This window comes from Candoia aspera, chromosome 3, assembly GCF_035149785.1.
Source record: "Candoia aspera isolate rCanAsp1 chromosome 3, rCanAsp1.hap2, whole genome shotgun sequence".
NCBI classification, from domain to species: Eukaryota; Metazoa; Chordata; class Lepidosauria; order Squamata; family Boidae; genus Candoia; species Candoia aspera.
Window position 1 is genome coordinate 12,790,062 of NC_086155.1, and position 19,174 is coordinate 12,809,235.

At 39.4% G+C, this 19,174-nt stretch overlaps 1 protein-coding gene across 1 annotated transcript in view; it reads left to right on the top strand.

Moving 5' to 3' along the window:
• Positions 1 to 2,057: 2,057 nt before the first annotated feature.
• The window catches only part of LOC134493995 (piezo-type mechanosensitive ion channel component 2-like), an 80,971-nt gene continuing 63,854 nt past the window's right edge, over positions 2,058 to 19,174 (top strand). Inside the window, exons 1-8 of the mRNA XM_063298860.1 lie at positions 2,058 to 2,075; positions 2,667 to 2,781; positions 4,252 to 4,388; positions 5,181 to 5,444; positions 5,983 to 6,088; positions 6,371 to 6,552; positions 7,850 to 7,998; positions 9,841 to 10,037. Coding sequence (XP_063154930.1) covers positions 2,058 to 2,075; positions 2,667 to 2,781; positions 4,252 to 4,388; positions 5,181 to 5,444; positions 5,983 to 6,088; positions 6,371 to 6,552; positions 7,850 to 7,998; positions 9,841 to 10,037 — 1,168 coding nt within the window. The remainder of the gene's footprint in view (positions 2,076 to 2,666; positions 2,782 to 4,251; positions 4,389 to 5,180; positions 5,445 to 5,982; positions 6,089 to 6,370; positions 6,553 to 7,849; positions 7,999 to 9,840; positions 10,038 to 19,174) is intronic.

A 19,174-nucleotide genomic window follows, 5' to 3' on the forward strand; every position in this document is an offset into this window, starting at 1 on the left:
GTCAGATTCACTTAATGACCACTTCACTTAGCAACCAAAATTCCAGTCTCAGTTGTGATCATTAAATGAGGACTACCTGTATATAGTTTTATAATTATAACAGAAAATACATAGAGTGTAAAAGACTTTGAAGATGGCTCTGAACAAGGTATTCAGCGACCATTACAGTAATACCAGTTTAGCCTGGGAAGGGAGGAGGGAGTGAGAAAGAAACTCAAGACTGCCCTATTTTTACTTTCTTGGATATTATTTGGGGGAGGGGGAGGGAGAGGGAGAGAAACTCTGTCTGGTTTTCAAGATTAATGCCACTCCTTTGTAGTAGACCAGATCAGGAAACAGGCTTCACAAAGTCTACTGGAACTCTACTTTATTATTACAAGGTAAGAGAAGAGAAACCTGGAACCCTGACACAGTTTCCCTTTCAGTCCCCCTTATTCCCAAGACAATCAAAGCTGGGCAGATTTGAGTTTCTTCTGACTCCCTCCTCCCTTCTCAGGCTAAGCTGCTGTTTATGCAACACCTGTTCAGTAACTTCTTCAAGGCCATCTCTGTTCTCCTCTACATATACATAGGCAAAGACTAATACCTTACATTACTACATCCTACCAGGAAGAGTCCAAGAACAGGTGCTCTGTTTTGGTATGCCTGGGAAGAAAGGTAGAAGGATTTGACCTCAGATTAGCAATCTCTTAGAAGAAGACCATTTAGAGTGATGGGCAAAGAGCGAACACAGAGAAAATCCATAGCATGATACTTAACATGATACTATCAACATAATACTTGTGATCAGTTGGTTAGAAATAAAGTTAGATGTTGAGGAATCCATTCCATTGGATCCACTCCTCCATGTATGAGTCTGAGTTTTTAATTCTGTTTTGTTTTAAATCCTTGCAAAAGAAAACTGGAGCATCAGACAGAAAAAAAAGTTAATGTATCACGTAGTTCTGAAGAGCATTTTGTGACCTTCCCCTTCCACTGGAGATGGCACTGTCCAGAACTGTAATCCTTTAATCTGTGTATTATGCATATTACAAAGCCAAGATTTTTTAACCATGGTGGAACTGAACAAGCCATAATAGCTTGGTTTGTATAAAATGGAATTAAAAAAACTATGTTATAGCTTATTGTTGCACTGAAAGTGACTAGGCCATTGGCCCATTAAGAAAGTCAAGTTGATGCTGCAGTCATTATGTAATGATTGTGCTAGTGGACTAATATATTGTGTCACTATTTTTCTTCTTCTGTTTCCATTAAAAAATTTAAATCACTGCAGCTTTTTTCCTACTGTCTTCTTCTCTAGGATCTTGGGCATAGTGCCACTTATTAAGACAAACATTACAGCACCTTGGAAACTACACGTTCATCCTCACTTAAACTGGCCAGTGGCTTTGAATCCTCTTTTCCTTCTTGCCCTATATTATTTACTGGTCACAATGTTGCAGCAGTGGGCACTGCCTACTAAGGTATGGTATATATTAAAATGCAATATGAATAAGCCAGACGACTGAGATTTCCCCTTATGGACACGGAATTATCTAGTTTGGCTTGGTATTCCTGGTCCATCTGTATTTGACTGATCCTTCTATTTTTATAAGTCTCCTTTTCAATAGGCATTAAACCCACCTCTACTGGTTAACATTTGAAAGAAAGTCCAACTAGCCAGTATGTATGTATGTGTGTGATGGGATTTATATACTGCCCATGTATATAAGATACCAGGTAGGCCTTTAGCTGGGAGAAAAGTACCTGGAACACATGGCTGTGAGAAGTTAGTCCTGGCTATTGAGAAGATTCTGTATCCCTTGCTTTCATACGTTTTGTTCCTTAAAGTGATCACCTTTTCTGCTGTAACATAGTTATAAATCCAGGTTTAAATATATAGCTCAGGTCTAGGTTGGGTATAAACCATGGATATGAAAATAGCATTTTTTATTGTTTTCATGATGGTTTTCCTCCATTTGAATTAATGCATCATTTAGGGAAGCAAAGAAGAGGCTATTCAGTTCCATTCTGAAGAATATGTAGAAATAAAGATGCGTTCTGAGCTTTGGGTGAGCATGGATACTAATGACAAGGTAAAGTGCTATTAAGAATCCTGGATTGATCATGAACCCTGTCAATCAAATCACTTAATAATAACCCAGAATGCTCAGGCAAATGGTTTCTTGACGTAGGGACCATTTTGGAAACCTTGGAGTGAGAGAGATAATTAGAGGAAAACACTCAATATCCCCTTCTCCCTGCCTGCTAAGGGTGAATCTTAAGGTGTGCATAAGAAAAACTACAATATGAAGTAAAAGTAGACAAAATAAGAGAAATGGGCCATTGAATGTTGATTGGGTATTGGGTGCATTGTTTCTATGATTGGTTTGCTGTTTTTTCCAGCTGTGCTTAGGTTGTACAACTGTCTTGTTATTTTCAATAATAACCCCAAACTCTAGTTTGTCTTCCCAAGAAAGCCCATAAAAGTTCTCACTACATCACGCCTGTATCATAGATTAGGCCTAAAAGGAATAGTGCCTGGGGCTTATGAAATTTTTGGGGCCTACAAAAAAAAATCAAAATTAATAGTGCTCTTAGACAAAAGAAAAGGTGTAACAATGCTTTTATCCTGAGTGTGTAAACCCTCACTGTGTAAAATCAAAACACTTCCATTGTTTGTCTAGGTGGTTTCTCTTTCAAGTGGAATTTCACAGGAATTTGTCCTCTTGCAATGTCAGAACCATAGCAGTTGCAGTATGGATGGCTACATCAATGAAGGACACAGTATTTCCGTATCAGGTATATCGTACTGAGTGCCAGTTGAGATCATTCTGCCTAGCAGTCATAGAAATACTGGGAAGTACAGTACAGAGAAATACTGAGTTTCTATACTGAAGCAAAGAGTACTTACACCAACAGCAAAGAACTATCTTATATCACTTTAAAATCTAACATATTTATTGTTGCATGAACTTTGAGATGGATGGAAAGTTAAAGCAGAACCAAATGCAAAATGTAAAATGCAGAAAGCATAGTCAGGTTGGTTCTCCGTGATTCCACTTGACTTTATCATAAGCTTTGCATTGAGTTATTGCAAGCAGTACTTTCTGCGTGCTATTGTCTTCTTGATATCTGTGTATGAACGTTTTGAGCGAAATGCAAGTATATCACTGCCAATTAATGATAATACTTCTTGCATTTGCTGAAATGGACTTGAATCCTAAAGGATCTGTGCTTCAGTGCTATAGCACTGCCAGTTTGGTCTAGTGGTGAAGGCAGCGGGCTAGAAATCAGGTGACTGTGAGTTCTAGTCAGGCATGAAAGCCGGCTGGGTGACCTTGGGCCAGTCACTTTCTCTCAGCCCAACTCACCTCACAGGGTTGTTGTTGTGGGGAAAGTAGGAGGAGGAAGGAGTATTTGGTCTGTTCACCGCCTTGAGTTATTTATAAAAAGAATAAAGGTGGGATAGAAAATAAATAAATTTTCATGACAAAGGGACCAGGTTTAATCCCAGGCATGTCCAAGTAAGTCTATAAGGACTTCTGGCTGGTAGCCTACAAGCTGCTTCTAATCAGGGTCTTTGATCCTGAGGTATATGGTATGATTCAGCACAGGACAACTTCTTATTCTCCTAAGAGTAAACTACATAAGATCTGTTATTCTTGAAGGTGCCATGTGGCTCTTTGTTATTATCAGAAAATATGGGCATTCACCAAATAACTTCACCCAAATTTGTGCTCTCCAAGAGTGTTGGACCATAATTTCAATCAAACAGCATGTCACATTTCATCAAACCACTCATAGTGATAAGCATAGGTCATTTACAGAATAAAGGAGATGGTGTGTGTGTGTGTGTGTTAGACAGAGGGGGGCAGAGTACTTTGACTCTTGCAAGGCAGCTGATTTTCCCTTTCAAATACCTACCTCCCAAGACTCCTTTTAAGTACATACCACAGTTTATCTAGTTTCAATGTAACAATAACCTGTGGTTTGCTGGAAATAGAAGACAGAATTCGAGAAAGGAGTGTGTGCAGTACAGAAGTAAAACATTGAATGGGAAAATGCTCATATATAAATTAATGCTTGTTGCTCATCTTCCTTCCCTCCTTCCCTCCTTCCTTGAATTACACTTTCTTGTTGAATTTTTCAAAGTGGGTTTCAAGGGCACTGGGTTGTTGTTACCAAATAAAATAAGATAAAAACTGGCTTGCAGGAAACTTGGACATTTCTTATAATTCATCATTTTTCCAAATTTAATATTGTTTGCAGAGCACACAATGTATTCTGAAACCTCCACAGAAGCTAATGAAAAATGTAACGTGGAAGAAAACAAGTCGAGTATCTTTTTAGCATTGGCACAATTCATTATGAATCAGAGCTATACCATTCCACTGATTACTATGATGGTAAGAACTTTCTTTTGGGGTCTTTTAAGAACTGTTACCAAGGAGATGTTCAGCATCAGCAACCAGGCATCCATATCCTGCTGTCTTACTGAACCTGGTGCCTTCCAAATAAGTCAGGAGCATTTCCAAGTTGGCTGCGTGCCTTCCTAATAAATCAGAATTTTGAAGTCATCTGAATGAGAATTTGGGGAATTATAAATCTGCACATCTTTATGGCACCAAGTGGTGGAAGAATTCTGAAACGCTCTACTTCAAGCTTGATACTCCTCACCCTGTTCACAGTTCTTTGTCTGTCTTATGATATTATGCTTTCCAGCTCTCCATTTTAAGGCTCATGTCTTAAAATCCATCAAAATTATACCCATAAAGACACCTATGGTATATAATAATTCCGAAGTTATATTTAGGTTATAAGGTTGTTAAGGTTAAAATTATGGCTTCATTCATAAAAGAGGCTTAACCTAGTTATTGAATTCATCCATGTTCAAGATTTGCATAATAAACTGAACCATCAACTAACCAAATGGGGTAAGTTTGCACAACATGTTAAGCTACAAAAAACTTATTAAGGTGAACACTAAGGAGGTATGTTGTGCAAGTGCACCTGGTAGATCTTTACAGAGGTAGTTAAGAGTGTTATGTGAATATAGCCATTTAAGGTGGAATACTATAGGAAATGTTATGTACTGGCTATATTTTTATGGTCTTATTATCCATATTGGTCTACAAAGCTGCAGCATTATCAAAATTCGTATGCTTAAAAGTACATAATTGCTATGTATTCATTTGTAGGTTTGGAGTATCACTTACAGCAGCTGGCTAACTTTTGTTCTGCTAATCTGGTCCTGTATAATTTGGATGGTACCCAACTGTCAGCTCTGTGCCTTGCTCAGCTCACCCTTTCTTGTCACCTATGGAAATGTGCTGGTGACTCTTAATTTTGTTGTGGGACTGAATCTTTCACAGGATGAATTATTTCCAGGGGTTGCAACTTCATTACTCATTGACTTGGATTTGAAACCTAATTCTCTTCCCTGTGTCCATCTGGGAGCCAAGGTGAGCACATACTTGCTGAAATCCGAAATTTGATTCAAAGATACTCTCCTGCTCTAATACACTTACGAAGGCATCATGTATTTAGTTTTATGTTTCTATACTGTCCTTTCATAGGACTCAGGGTGGTATAGAAAAATCAGCAACATACAAGAAAAACCATCAATTCCCTTCCCTTAAAGCTAAAACATTAATTAAATTAAAGCATTATAACATAGTTAAACATGACAAACGTATTACTAAAGGTTGTCTGATGTTAATTGCTAGGCATCAAGTGCCCATTTAAAAAGTATGGTTTTCAGTACCTTGTGGAATGCCAGAAGGGTAGAGGCCAAGCACTCCTCAGAAGGCAGCAGTTGGCATAGTATGGGGACCACTACAGAGAAGGCCCCTCTCTTGGTCCACATGACTTAATTCTTGTGAAAGTGGAAAGTAGGTTGGAAGGTGCTGAAGAGAAAGTAAAATTGAAGTCACACTTTCAGTGTTATCTAGTTCTCATCTACATATCCCTCATCAAAATGCCTGTGTGGTTCTGTTGCAGATTTTATATCAGCTTACCTTCTGGTTGTTGTTGAAGCAGTATGTGAAGCAAAGACAGAAGCAAGAAGAGGAGGGTTCTCTCAAAGAAGTGATAGTATATCAAACTGGTAAGAACATTTAATATTAAACAAAGTTTACCCTGACCCTTTGCCCCTCTCTTTAAAATGGATTTTCAAAACCTTCATTCAATCCAGGAATGATGGCAGAGAAACTTGTTTAGGAAATAGTCTTAACTTACAGAAAGACAGATTCTGCCTGATTGTTAGGGGAAAAAAACATTTAAATAAGCTTACATTAAACCATAAACTGTTAGTCATTTATCCTAAAAGATCATTCTGGGCTGTTGAATATTAATGATGCTCCTGATTGAATTTACACTCCTGTTGCAGAAGTGGACACACAGCACAACCTGTTTCTGGATATACTTGGTTCTATACTTAAGAGGATGCTAGTAAAATACTGGATTTACTTCTGTTCCATCATGTTCTTTATTGTCAGCTTCAGTGGCAAAGTGGTCCTATATAAAATTCTCTACGTTATCCTTTTTCTGTTCTGTGTGGCTTTGTACCAGGTAAGCAGGCCTGGAGTTTGAGCTCTTGCTTGATTCCTAATTTCTGAAGGGAAGGGAAAGCATTGTGAGATCAAATTCAGAATGCATTAATCTGTCAGTTTGCATTTCTCTTGGTTCTTTACCTTTGAAGTTTTAATCTTTTTCTGTTTCCACGTCAGTTTGAAATTTGTGTAGAATCTGCAGAAAAATACAGTTGCATTTATTTGTATATTTTTCTTAATAAGCATATCTTTGTATATAATCTTATGTCAAATTCAAGGTGCTATTCTGAATGAAAAACTACCTTAGAAGTTTTAGAACTACCTTAGAAGAACTTAGAAGTTTCAAAGAAGTGCCAACATTAAAGATACTTTCAAATTAGGTCATTCCTTAGCTCCAGAAATGCATGGATCTGATAGATTCACATTAAATTACAATCTGAAAATTTTCCCCTTATCCCTTATAGCCTAGCCATGTTACATTAATTCACAAATTGGAGAAACTGCCTGTCTCTCTGAATGCAGCTATAATTACTGAGAGGGTTTAAAAAAGACAAAAACAAAAAAACGTCTGAAGACTGCAAGAAGCTTGAAATTTCTAAGAAAGAAAATGATTCCAGACACACTATATTTGTGGAGTCCTTGGTGCGCTCTGAGCCTTGTTGTTTTCTTGCAGACATTTCATTGCCAGACTAGGCAACATCTTCAGTGCAAAGAGGGAGAGGGCCTTGCTCTCAGTTTATATACAGTGGCTTTCCCTGCTTGTGTTGGTAGGGGTGTTGTTCTCTCCTTGGCAGTTCTTTGATTGGGCTGTTGTTTGCTGCTTGGTTGATTGCCTGAGTTAATAGTTCCTTGATTGTATACAATCAATGAGGGTGTATACAATATTGTGAGCAAGGCCCACTCCTTCTTTGCACTGAAGATGTTGCCTAGTCTGGCAATGAAACGTCTGCAAGAAAACAACAAGGCTCAGAGAGCACCAAGGACTCCACAGTTCAACCCTGAGCTACAAATATTTGCTTTGATTGGCACACTATATTTATCTACAGTCACATTTTGGTATAAGTATAAAGCCAAATGGCCTTTGAAAACTCTGCAGCTCAGTTTGATTTGTCTTGACCAGTGTTTCTCAACCTTGGCAAGTTGAAGCTGTGTGGATGCTGGCTGGGGAATTCTGGGAGTTGAAGTCCACACAGCTTCAACTTGCCAAGGTTGAGAAACATTGGCCTTGACTGTATCTCCTATAGGTCTTCTAGTACAATTATCTGATTATATTCAGACTCAATACTAAGGCTGCAAAATTGAATTCTTGGTTCTAGATTCATTATGAGAGCTGGCGACGAGTCCTGAAGGGGTTTTGGCTAATAGTTGTCTCCTATTCGATGGTAGTCCTCATTGCTATATATGCCTACCAGTTTGAGATGGTTTCTGCATTTTTCCTAGAAACTTTGGAAATATCAGAGGAAAGGTAAGGACTTTAATTTAAGATTCTATATTCCTATTGTATCTTGGGATTCTTTCTAAAGCCTGTTGTACAGAAGCAAATAAAGAATTTGTGGTATTGAAATATAGATGCCAATACTAGATTGAGTTAATATAGAGCTATAACTCTCAAACCTTTGTCAAGTCTAGTTCAACTGTGGGCAGTTCATGGCACATCAGTGTAAATGCTAGTACAGGTTGTCCTCACAACGGCCACTCGTTCAGTGACCATTCAAACTTACAATGGCGCTGAATGAGGGGGACTTATGACCAGTCCTCAAAGTTCCAGCCATTGCAGTGTTCTTGCAGTCACGTGATTGTGATCTGGGTGCTCAGCGACAGCTCACAATTTCAATGTTGCGGCATCCTGCGTTCTCATGATCGCCACTTGCTATCTTCACTCCAGCTTCCAACAAGCAAAGTCAATGGGGAAGCTAACAGGAGGTCACAATTGGTGACCATGTGACATTGCGCTTAATGACAGCATGGGATTTGCTTAACAACAGCAACCGGAAGTGCTGGAACTGCTGTTGCTAAGCGGTGCAGTCACATGATATCACACTTTACAACCATGTTGCTTAGTGATGGAAATTCTGGTCCCAGTTGCCGTTGTTAACTGGGACTACCTGTAGTAATACAGAAGTGTTTTTTTTTTCAACTCCTCAGTTTATACAAAGTGTCTGGTCAGAAGTGCTTGGAGAGATTAATAGTATGGCTATAGGAAAATTCGGTTACAATTCCAAGATATGTTTATTGTTGTGATTTAGTGAGGCAATCCAAAGAACTAAAAGGAAGATAATTGTTCAAGTCATGATTGTTACAGCAAGGCTGGCTATAGCGCAACATTGGAAAAACTCAGAGGCTCCATCACTAGATCTCTGGTATGAAAAATTATGGAAAATTGTTGTATTGGAAAAACTGACATTTAGAAGATGGGAGATGTTGGAATATACCGGAAAAGTTACTTTTGATTCAGTTTGAGGAAAAGTAATCCTTTTTGCAAAGCATAACAGGCCACATTTCTCTTTTTTGTTTACCCCAGTATATACAAAAGTTGTTCTTGGAATCTTGACTTGTTTTTAGATCTTTTAAAAATGTATGTTGGTCTTTAAATTAATAAAGTTAAAAAAAAACAACCCTCTAGTATTCCTTGGAGGTTTCCAACCAGGTCCATCACTGCTTAGCTCGTTTGCCCAGAAATGGTCATCTGAAGGAATTTAACTTTCTGTAAGAGAAAACATTCTGCCTCCAGCTGGCTGAGACAGTCTTGATGCCTTTTCGTAATAGGGTTGAATAGTTAGACAAGTTACCAGGCCTAGTTGTTAGGTTCAACCCACCAACACATTGTCCCATGAGATGACATTTCTTCTTCTTTATGGAAAAGTGTTTTTTAGAGAGCTGTGGCACATCAGATTATTATATATAAATCCTGCCAAAGCTTTTGCCTACAAGGACCTATGAGCCATGCATTTACAACATTATTTACAAAAATAACTTTCCACATCCACCCTATTTACCTGTCAAGTGCAGAGCCGTAGACATCTTGGGAATATTTATTAGTGTTTAAAAACGAGCTAGACCAAGGCCTGATGGATAGTTGTGGCCAGGGGTGTGCAAATTCATACCCAAACTGTGCTGAAATGTGTAAAACTGAGGAAAGGATAGATAATGCCCTTTCTCTCTGAATAACTGGCTAGCTTTATCATTCTCTTTAATTAATAATTATACATGTATTGACTTACATTTGAGTACCTATAATGTGAATGAATTCCTTTCCTTTTTTTTCATCAGCTGGATCTGCATATATCTTTGTCTTTTCATTTGCCAGATTAAAAGATTTGGGTCTTGAGCGGTTCAGCATAACGGAGCTCTTTGCAAAGATTATGTTACCCTTTGCCTTTCTTCTGGCTTGTATCCTTCAGCTACATTATTTCAATGAAGATTTCCTGAAGATCACAGATCTGACCAATATTTCTGTGAGTCCGTCTTCTTCATCTGGCAGGTATTATGTGCAGACTATTCAATGTGGGCTCTATAATAGAAGAGATATTGATGTGTGTGTGTGCGTGTGTGTGTGTGTGTGTGTGTGTGAGAGAGAGAGAGAGAGAGAGAGAGAGAGATTATGGAACTCCTGTTTAGAAATAAACGTATTTTAAATATATGTGTTCTTAGTAATGAATGTATGTATACACACATCTTCCCTTTTGAATGGTCTATTGAGTCATAGAGCTAGTAATCCCAAGAATTATTGTTTTACTCTATGGAGGTGGGAAGTTAGATGATTTTGGCTTCTTATTCCTGTCTTTCATATGGAAAGTTAATTGCTCAGGAGTTGAATTTCTGCCTTGCAAATAAGTAGTCCCAAGGCCAGTCCTCAGGGAAAGTGCTAATTAGATCTTCAAGAGATAGACTGACCATGCGTCCCGTTTTGAATGGGACAGTCCCGTTTTTTTAACATTTCCCAACCGTCCTGTCATTTTAACATAAATGTCAGTTTTGTCCCATTTTTTAGAAACGTTGGAGCCATTATTGGGAAAAGCGGGGAAAAATTGAAATTGAAATTGAAAAGGAGGCTGACTTGGCAGTAGTTCTCAATCCGGTGGGAAACCTGCAGCGGGAACGGCAGGAACAGCTGATTGGCGGTGAGCAAGAGGAAGAGTCGCTGCCGCCAATCAGTGCAGTGGAAGACGGTCAGAAAAATGCGCCCAGCAGAAAAGAAGCCGATTGGCTCTCAGGCCAAAATGGCGGGAAGAAAATAAAATAAAAGGGCATGCCAGAGAGGAACAGTTTGTTGGACAACCGTTCACTAGACTTCTCCATTCCTGTCCTCCCATCTCAGCTCACCGCCGCCCTCAGCCCTCCTGCACTTCTCCAGCCTCCTGCCGCCTTGTTCCTGTCCTCCTGTCCCAGCTCGCAGCCCTCCTGCAACCTCTCTGCCCAAAGCCACCCCTGTACCAGCCTCTCCAGACCCAACCATTGCCGCACCTCCCCCTCCTGCACCTTCCCAGCTTACTGTCAATAACTTTTTTATCTTCTTTTTCGTGAATACAGAATATTACATAAGTTTAACCCCGTCCCGTTTTGCCATCACAATGTCCCATTTTTGTCTCAAGGAAATATGGTCAGTCTATCAAGAGATATCACTGGGATGTTAAAATGGCACTGAAGTGGGCCAGCCCAAAATTTGAGAGCCAGTGTAATGTAGTGGTTAAAGTATTGGAGTAGGAATGCGGAGGTTGTGTTCCACCCTCAGCTATGGAAGTTCAGTGGGTAGCTTTAGGCCATTCATTTTATCTCAACCCAAGCTACCTCATAGGATTGTTGTTGTGTGGAGAAAATAAGTATATACCAAACAAAAATACTAAATATTCTCATCTATTTCTTCCTCTTTTTGATGAGACTCCTCAGTTATTTATCTGGCTTCAAAACCCCCGTTTTTATTCTCTTGACCCAATTTAGGCTTTGCTTAAATGTGTGAATGCTTGAAACTGGATGGTGTTGGGGTCATGCACACTGTCTCCAACCTGTGTCTTCTCTGGGCATATCCCTCATCCCCTGGTTCAGAAAGTTCTACTCACATTCAGCAAAATGTAAGCAGAATTTTCTCTCCCATCATGGATCTGGCTTTCTTAGAGACCATGACTGTGAGGACAAGCTGCATGTACAATTTAAGATGCAACTATCTTAACTTTTATTATTGTTCATTTCTAATTGATCATCAGAACACTTATGCAAAGTAAGTGGCTTTTATTACACCAGCTTTTCTCCAACTTACTGCCTTCTCTGGACCTGTTGTGCTACATCTCCTAGAATTTTCAGAATGATGGGAATTGATAGCCAACTTATTTGTTGACCACCAGTTAAAAGTTATGTTGAGTCTCCTTCAAGCTGAGCTGGTCTAGGTGATTTACCTGAACACATGCATGCCGTTTTCTTGGTATGATAATGAAGTGGTTTACCATTGTCGTCTTCTGGATTTTTTAAAAATTTCCAATCCGGCCTATAGCCCTAAGAGGTCTCCCATCTTGAGAGTCTCCATCCCCAAATTAGCTTCCTAGGCCAATTAGGGTTTATCAGATATTGCCACCTGTTGAGGCGGACTACCAGATATGGGAGGGCTATAGAATATGTAAAGTGAAACCAGGAGGATTTTTACTTTAAGGGATGAAATATCTTCAGTACTGTGATACTGGCTTTCAATAATTGAAATTGAATAGGCACTGAGATTTATGTTCTGTTTCTCCCCAGTGACAAGCAAATGGAGATTCTAGTGTGCCTTCTGGCTAATACGTGAGTTGGCTTTATTTCTTGAATCTTTCCCTCGCAAATGACAATATCTGGAAAGAAATATAATTTGATATGGCATGTTTTTATGTTCCAACTCCTTGTAAACAATTTAGAAGTGTTCAATAAGACAATGTAAAGTATGGTTAATAAATAATGAAATAAAGATTCCCCAGGCAGATCCTAATTTGTAATGTTAACTCTTGCTTGCATTGCCTGTCATTTGTGTCTCTGATCCCCACTGGTAGAGCTTTTTCTTTAGTCACGCATGCTTAACAGATATCAGCTATTAGAGCTATGCAAACCTTTCAAAAAAGGCTCTTTGCAAGGATGTGCATGCACAGACATGCAGAGTCAGCCTGAAGTAGCCTTCAAGGCAGCTGTGTAAGGCTGAAAAAAGATGTAGCTGCTTTAATGTTTGAAGAGAGGTGCATATATGCACCTCTGTGTGCTGTGAAACACTTTTCTTGAAAGATTTGCACAGCCCTGCCAGCTATTGACCAAGGAGAAAGCTAGCCAAAATTAAGAGGTTATTAACTTGCTTTCCAGAGTTGAACCATAAGTACCCTTAAAACCCAGATAAATCACCGCTAACAATTATTGCTCACAGGGAATGTCCTGTTCCAGGGAGGGATGCATGACTGAATATTGTTTGAGTGCTGAATGTTGCAATCATAAATAGACCTCCTTGGGAGTAAGTCCGATTCAGTTCAAATGCTCTTACTTTTAAGTATATGTGTAAATACTTGCACTGTAAGATCCTGCTAGAAAAGAGCTGTGGCTCATTGAAAGCTCACTGATGTCCTTAACTGGCATCTCCAGTTAGACGTTTCTGGTAGTAGTTGATTGGGAAGGCCTTGGTCTAAAATCTGAACATTCGGGAAATTTCCATACTTGTCTGCTGTGTTTTTTGTCTTTAATCTTTTCAGGGTTAAGGAAACAATCCAGGAACTGCAAAGTAGGTGAGCTTGCATAGAATATTAAATGTTTAAATCTGCTTAACTTTTGAAGCCTATCCAGGTCAGGTGGGCAGAATTCATCAGGGGAAAGTGATCTTTCAGATACTGTGGTGGATTCCAGTGCTGCCGCTGGTTCCCAGGGAGAGAACACACTCCAGATAAGAGACTTTGCAGCCCAGGCTCTGTTGATGGGAAGGTTAAGAGGTTCAAGGTAGCTCCGCCCTATAGCCCTTCTAGGTTATTTTCCCTTAGGTTAGTGATTAGCCTTAGTCAGGCAAGATTCTGTCTATAGGGTGAGAACAATAAAGAACTAGAGTTGAATTACTGGCTCAGCATGGTTCCTTGCCTGGTTTCCTGACAGATACCTAGTCCCTGAACCATTCAAGGGTATAAAGGTAGCAACCAACACCATGAATTGCACTTGGAAGTATATAGGTAATCCATTCAGTACCTGTAGCAACAGGGTAACACAGTATCAAGACTGACGAGGAAGCATATGGATTATTGCATTTTAGACCAACTAAAGTTTCTGGTTGGTCTTTAAGGGCAGCCCCACGTAGAATGAATTATGGTGATTGAAATGAGAAATATCAAGGGCATTAATGACTCGTCAGTGCATCCAGGTAAGGTTGCAACTGATGCACCAGCTAAGAAAAGTCCCTCCTGGACACAGACTCCACCTGCTCTTTTAGCAGGAGCCATGAGTCCTAGAGGACCCCAGAGTTTGAGCCTACCGTCTTTGGAGGAATGCAACCCCACTGACATCAAAGATGGTAGAGTTCTAGAAACATCAGGTTTCTGAATTTACAGCTGCTGCATCTTGCTTGGGTTGGGTCAAACCTGTTTCTCGCCATCCAGACATTGACAGCCTCCAGGCATTGGATCAAGACATTACTGTGTCTCTCATTTATATTTGTAAGTTAGTACTGTTCATTTAATTTCATTAGCGGACATAGCTAACAAAAGTATTGGAGAAATATTCATTAAACAAAACAAGCTTGCTTTAAGTCTGATTGGTATAGTTGTTAGAAAAGCTGGTTATAGGAGAGAAATCTAAGAGACTTGTTCCAACATGCACAGAGATGCAGTGCCTTGATGTTTATAGGACAAAAAGCTTCCATATATACCTGAAGGATCTACTTCATCATGAGACATCTCACTGGTTAAAGTAGAGGCATTTCCACACGTTATTGTGCCATTCCTGAATCAGCTGTAGACCCCTGTGATTTCATTCTGTCATTTCTCTTAAGCAGTTAAGTCTGTCTACTTCCTGCTCAGCTGCAATGCAAGAGGATCTGCTTTGATGCTGGTTTTCAGCAGGAAGTCCTGGCGTTCTGCAGAGTTTGGGGCAAGCTGTTTCTCCACTGGGGGGGACTCTTCCTTCACCCCTCTTCCTGGATCCTGAGCAGGATAAAATTGTCCTAGCAGGGTAAAATTGACAAAATTCAGTCAATCTCCTTGTCTCTCCTGCAAGGGACCAGCCCTGCAAAATATTGTTTGTTGTAGTTGTTTCATTTCCTTTTATAGAGCTACAGGACTTGAAGCAGCTCTTGATGGGGCAATGATTTTTGCTCCCTGTTCTCAGCATTGCAGGTTGGGCAGTTTGGAAGATGATCCTTTCTTTTCAAGGTGGTAAAGTATGGAGCAGTGGGAATGTGGAAGTGCATTATTTATTATTATTATTATTATTATCATTATCATTATTATTATTATTATTATATATCTTGTTTCTAATCTGTTAGTTACTCAGCAAGCCAATTTCATATTGGACATTTTAATGTTCACCTGATCTGGAGAATATTAAACATAGGAAATATATCAAATGCTTTTCAAATGGTTTTACAAAATAATAACTATAGCATAGTTGAATAGAAATGAGCCATTTTGCCCAGATGAAGAGTTGTAAAGAATTTACTGGAATCAATAGACCAAATCCACTTCTGGAAACTGAACTGGAAGACCGTGGAAGTTCTCTGGCCCTGCTCGTTTTGGTGGGCTGTCCTCCAATGACACTGACAGAGAACGCTTTTTGCATAAGACTAAGTGCCTTGTCTGATTGTAGCCCTCTTTCACTGCATGGGAGTTTAACTCCTGAAACTAGAAACTAAAGAAAAATCACAGTTGATGATTAAGACAAAATTGCTGTGAACATTCAGCTAATAATTATTATTAATAATAATTTATTAAGTTGATATGCTGTCCTATTCCCAACAACTCTGGGTAGTTTAAAAATTGTTAAAAATATTTAAAAACAAATAAAAATACAAGAAACAAAAAATAAAGAACAAAAATGGCAGAGAAAAGAAATCTCGACGGGAACGAGGAAAAGGAAGAGGAGGAATGTCAGTCATCCTCACCAAAGGGCCGAGCAAGGAGCCTTGTCTTCAAGGCCCTTCAAAATTCTAGTAGAGTGGGGGCTGTTCGAATCTGGGGGGAAACCTCATTCCAGAGGGCTGGGGCTGGAACAGAGAAGGCACATTTCCAGTGTCCCGAAAGTTGCATTGTTTAATTGATGGAACCCAAAGCGCACCAACTCTGCTAGATTGGATCGTCCAGGCAGATACCATGGGAGACAGGTGGTCCTGCAAGTATCCAGGCCCTATGCAATGTAGGGCTTTATAGGTAGTGACCAGGACCTTGAATTGCACCTGGAAGCAAACTGGCAACCAGTGCAGCTCGCCAAGCAAAGATGTTACATGGGCATACCAAGGCATGCCTATTACTGCTGGTGCTGGCTGCATTCTGGACCAGTTGAAGCTTCCAGGTGATCTTTGAGGGCAAAGTCATGTAGAGCACAAGTCTACAGTTCATTTTCTTTTAGTATTTTTAAACTTCCGGAAAAGTATTTACATGACAGAGATTATTGTCTCCCTCATTAAAAATTACTTGAATGGCCTAAGGTTTACCTTGCTTTATTAGCCATGTGGTAACTGAGCTTGTGAGCTATTCTGATGTATTTTAAACAGGCCGGCTGCTGAGCGGTTACAAGAGTCTTTTCCAGATGGACTGGACAAATCTGAGAACCTCACAGAAAAGGGTAAAGCTGAAGAGCAAACTCTTCTACTGGAAATACAGGACCTAGTGTTTTGTTCTATTCAAATAAATTTAGCATTCGTTTTGTAAATGTAATCTTCCTTCTCGTAATCCCAGTACAAAACAGCGTGGGAAGAGGGCTTGCTTTAGATTTGAGGAAGTACCCCAGATGAGCTTCCCCACTGATGGATTACTGGCAGGTTTTCTTGGCAGCAGGTGCAGACTGCAGCATCATCCTCTGAACAATGGTAGGTAGGAGGGCAGAAGAGCCATTTTTTATTTCCCTCCATGCCTCAGGATGATTCTATGTCAGGGTTATGGAAGGAAATTAAAATGGTGCTTATAGTTGTTGCCTGTCCACTATTCAGTTCACCTTTAAATAGACATACATCTCTATCACACCATTTCCTTTTGGCATAAGCAATATTATGAAACATGCATAAAAAGAGTAAACAGTAGGTAGAAAAAGCTAAGGAACGCCAGCACCATTAGCTATATCTCTCCATACCTTCTAGATGAAGTAGGAATAACCTTGAGGAACAGGAGGAAGAGCCACAATCAAGGCAACAGTGGAGATAAATGAAATCTGAGTCTGGGGCAGAAATGTAATTTGAGAAAGTGTCTCAGTCATGACCCTCCCTAGTTCTCATGAAGATAAAGGGAAGGAGGGGGAAGGTACATTCAGACTTGGAAGATTCTGTTACTGTAACCTTATAATAAAGTAGTATTAGCATTCATAACTCTGATGTCCTAGTCTGGTCTACCTTGAAGGACTGACTTGCAAACTATTTTTACAAAGCATTCTTGTTTCCACTGCATCCATATACCACTTCATACACTTGCCTTTATTCTTTAAATTTATCACTTCTATCCTTCACCTCTCTTGAGGATCTCAACAATGTCACTCAACCCTGACTTTTTATATCTCCTGGTTCCTTTCAACCCATTCCATCTTTTTTCATATATTTGTTTTGTACTTCAGTCCTTGCTCATTCTCTTTGTAAGACTAAACCACCTTAATGGACTTCTCTTATACTAGGTATTTACTTTAGTATTCAGTCCACATTCATTCAGCCTCTATTCATTCTTGACTTCTGAAATAAACTATTTCCATTACATTCAATTTACATTTATATTTCTCCTGACATAGCCAGTTCTCACCTCTGCATAACAATGTAGACCAAAGTACATTCTTATGCACAGCCATTTTTGCTTGTAACAGACCAGATTCTACCAAGTATCTCTCTACCAGCATATGCATGTCTTAAAATTCTTCTTCCATTTTTCCATCTTCAGTAAACATTCTAACAAGGTAGACCAATTCATTTAGCTTTAACTTTTCACCTTTTATGTGTATTTGTAGTTTTTCAGTCTATGCTCCCTGTTAAATACAACTACCTCGGTCGTCAGTGCCTTAATCTTCACACCCATACTCCTTATTGCATTATGAAATATTTCTAACGTTTGCTGCCCATCAGATAGCATCATCTGCATGCACAGACATTTCCCAGCCAAGATACCTGCAATGTGACTGCAAGCAACATAAATTTATTACTAAATATATTAAGTAGCCAAGGGGAACATTGCACAATCCTTGTTCTCTGTTTAATATTGAATCATTTGCTAAGCATTCCATTTATTCTCACAGTCCTTCTTTTCCATCATATACTGCTTTTACTGCATTCATGGACTTCAACTCCATATTTGCACAAAGCATTCTGCAATTCAAGCCTATTTACTTTATCATATGCTTTCTCTAAGTCAGCAATGACAGAAGAAACATTCTTTCTCGCATTGAAACTCACATCAGTGACTGCTGAAGAGCAAAAATCTGGTCTGCACACCCCCTGACTGTCAAAAAGTCTCACTGCACAATTTTTCCTTATTGTCACCCCTTATACTTTCAGTCCGAATTCTGCTGAACATCTTCCCATCCCACCTAACAAAATAATCCCCATCAAGTTTTTGCATTCATTCTTGCTTTTCCCTTCATGGCCTTCTTCCAGTCATCAGGTAGGTAAGAAGATGCAGTCTTCACACATATATTAAACAAGCCGTACAGGCACTCCATAAGCAAAGCACTCCATATCTTCACTTTTCTCCAATTGCACTGCCTATACCTGCAGCCATACTGTTTTTCAACATTCTTCCAGTTTCATTTAAATTAGCTAAGTGTTCTTTTACCCACTCCATGCCAGTCCTGAGCTGCAGCTCCCTCCTTCAGTAGTGACACAAAAATGGCCCTAAGGTCCATTTCCCTTCTGTGAGAAGGCATGTGCAAAAGATAAATTAAGACCTACTGCCTTCTGGCCATCATGCATTACCTGTTCCCCCTTTCTCCTCACAACAGACCAATAACTTCTTTCATTTTATTTCTGACATATCCAAAATGCCTTTGTTGTTGCTGCTGTTGTTCTGAGCATTTCTTGCAAGCTACAGCATATTCTGAACTTTAGTCTTTCTGACACTATCTGTACCATTTCTGGCAACTGCTTTGCATCCTTCTTTGGTTATATGGCCATCCTTCCATTTCATTCAGAAAGATACATACACACACACACACATGCACACATACATACGTATGTATTCTCCCTACACACACGCACATTTTAGAAAGCTCTATGAATATCCATACCAGTCTTCTGATGTCTCCCATTTGCTTTCTAATAGGAGTTGTTGGCAATTACATCTTCACAGGATTTCCCATACTTCCTGGCTACTTCACAATTTCAAGCTATTGAATCAGATCTACTTTCTTTCTAAACTCATCAAAATCCACTTTCTGAAATCTGCTCTACAAACTGACCCTTCTCTATTTCCTCTCTGCTTGATTATTTTGAACTCAAGGTTAAGACAGTCATGTTCTCCAAGAGTTCCAGTAGCCTT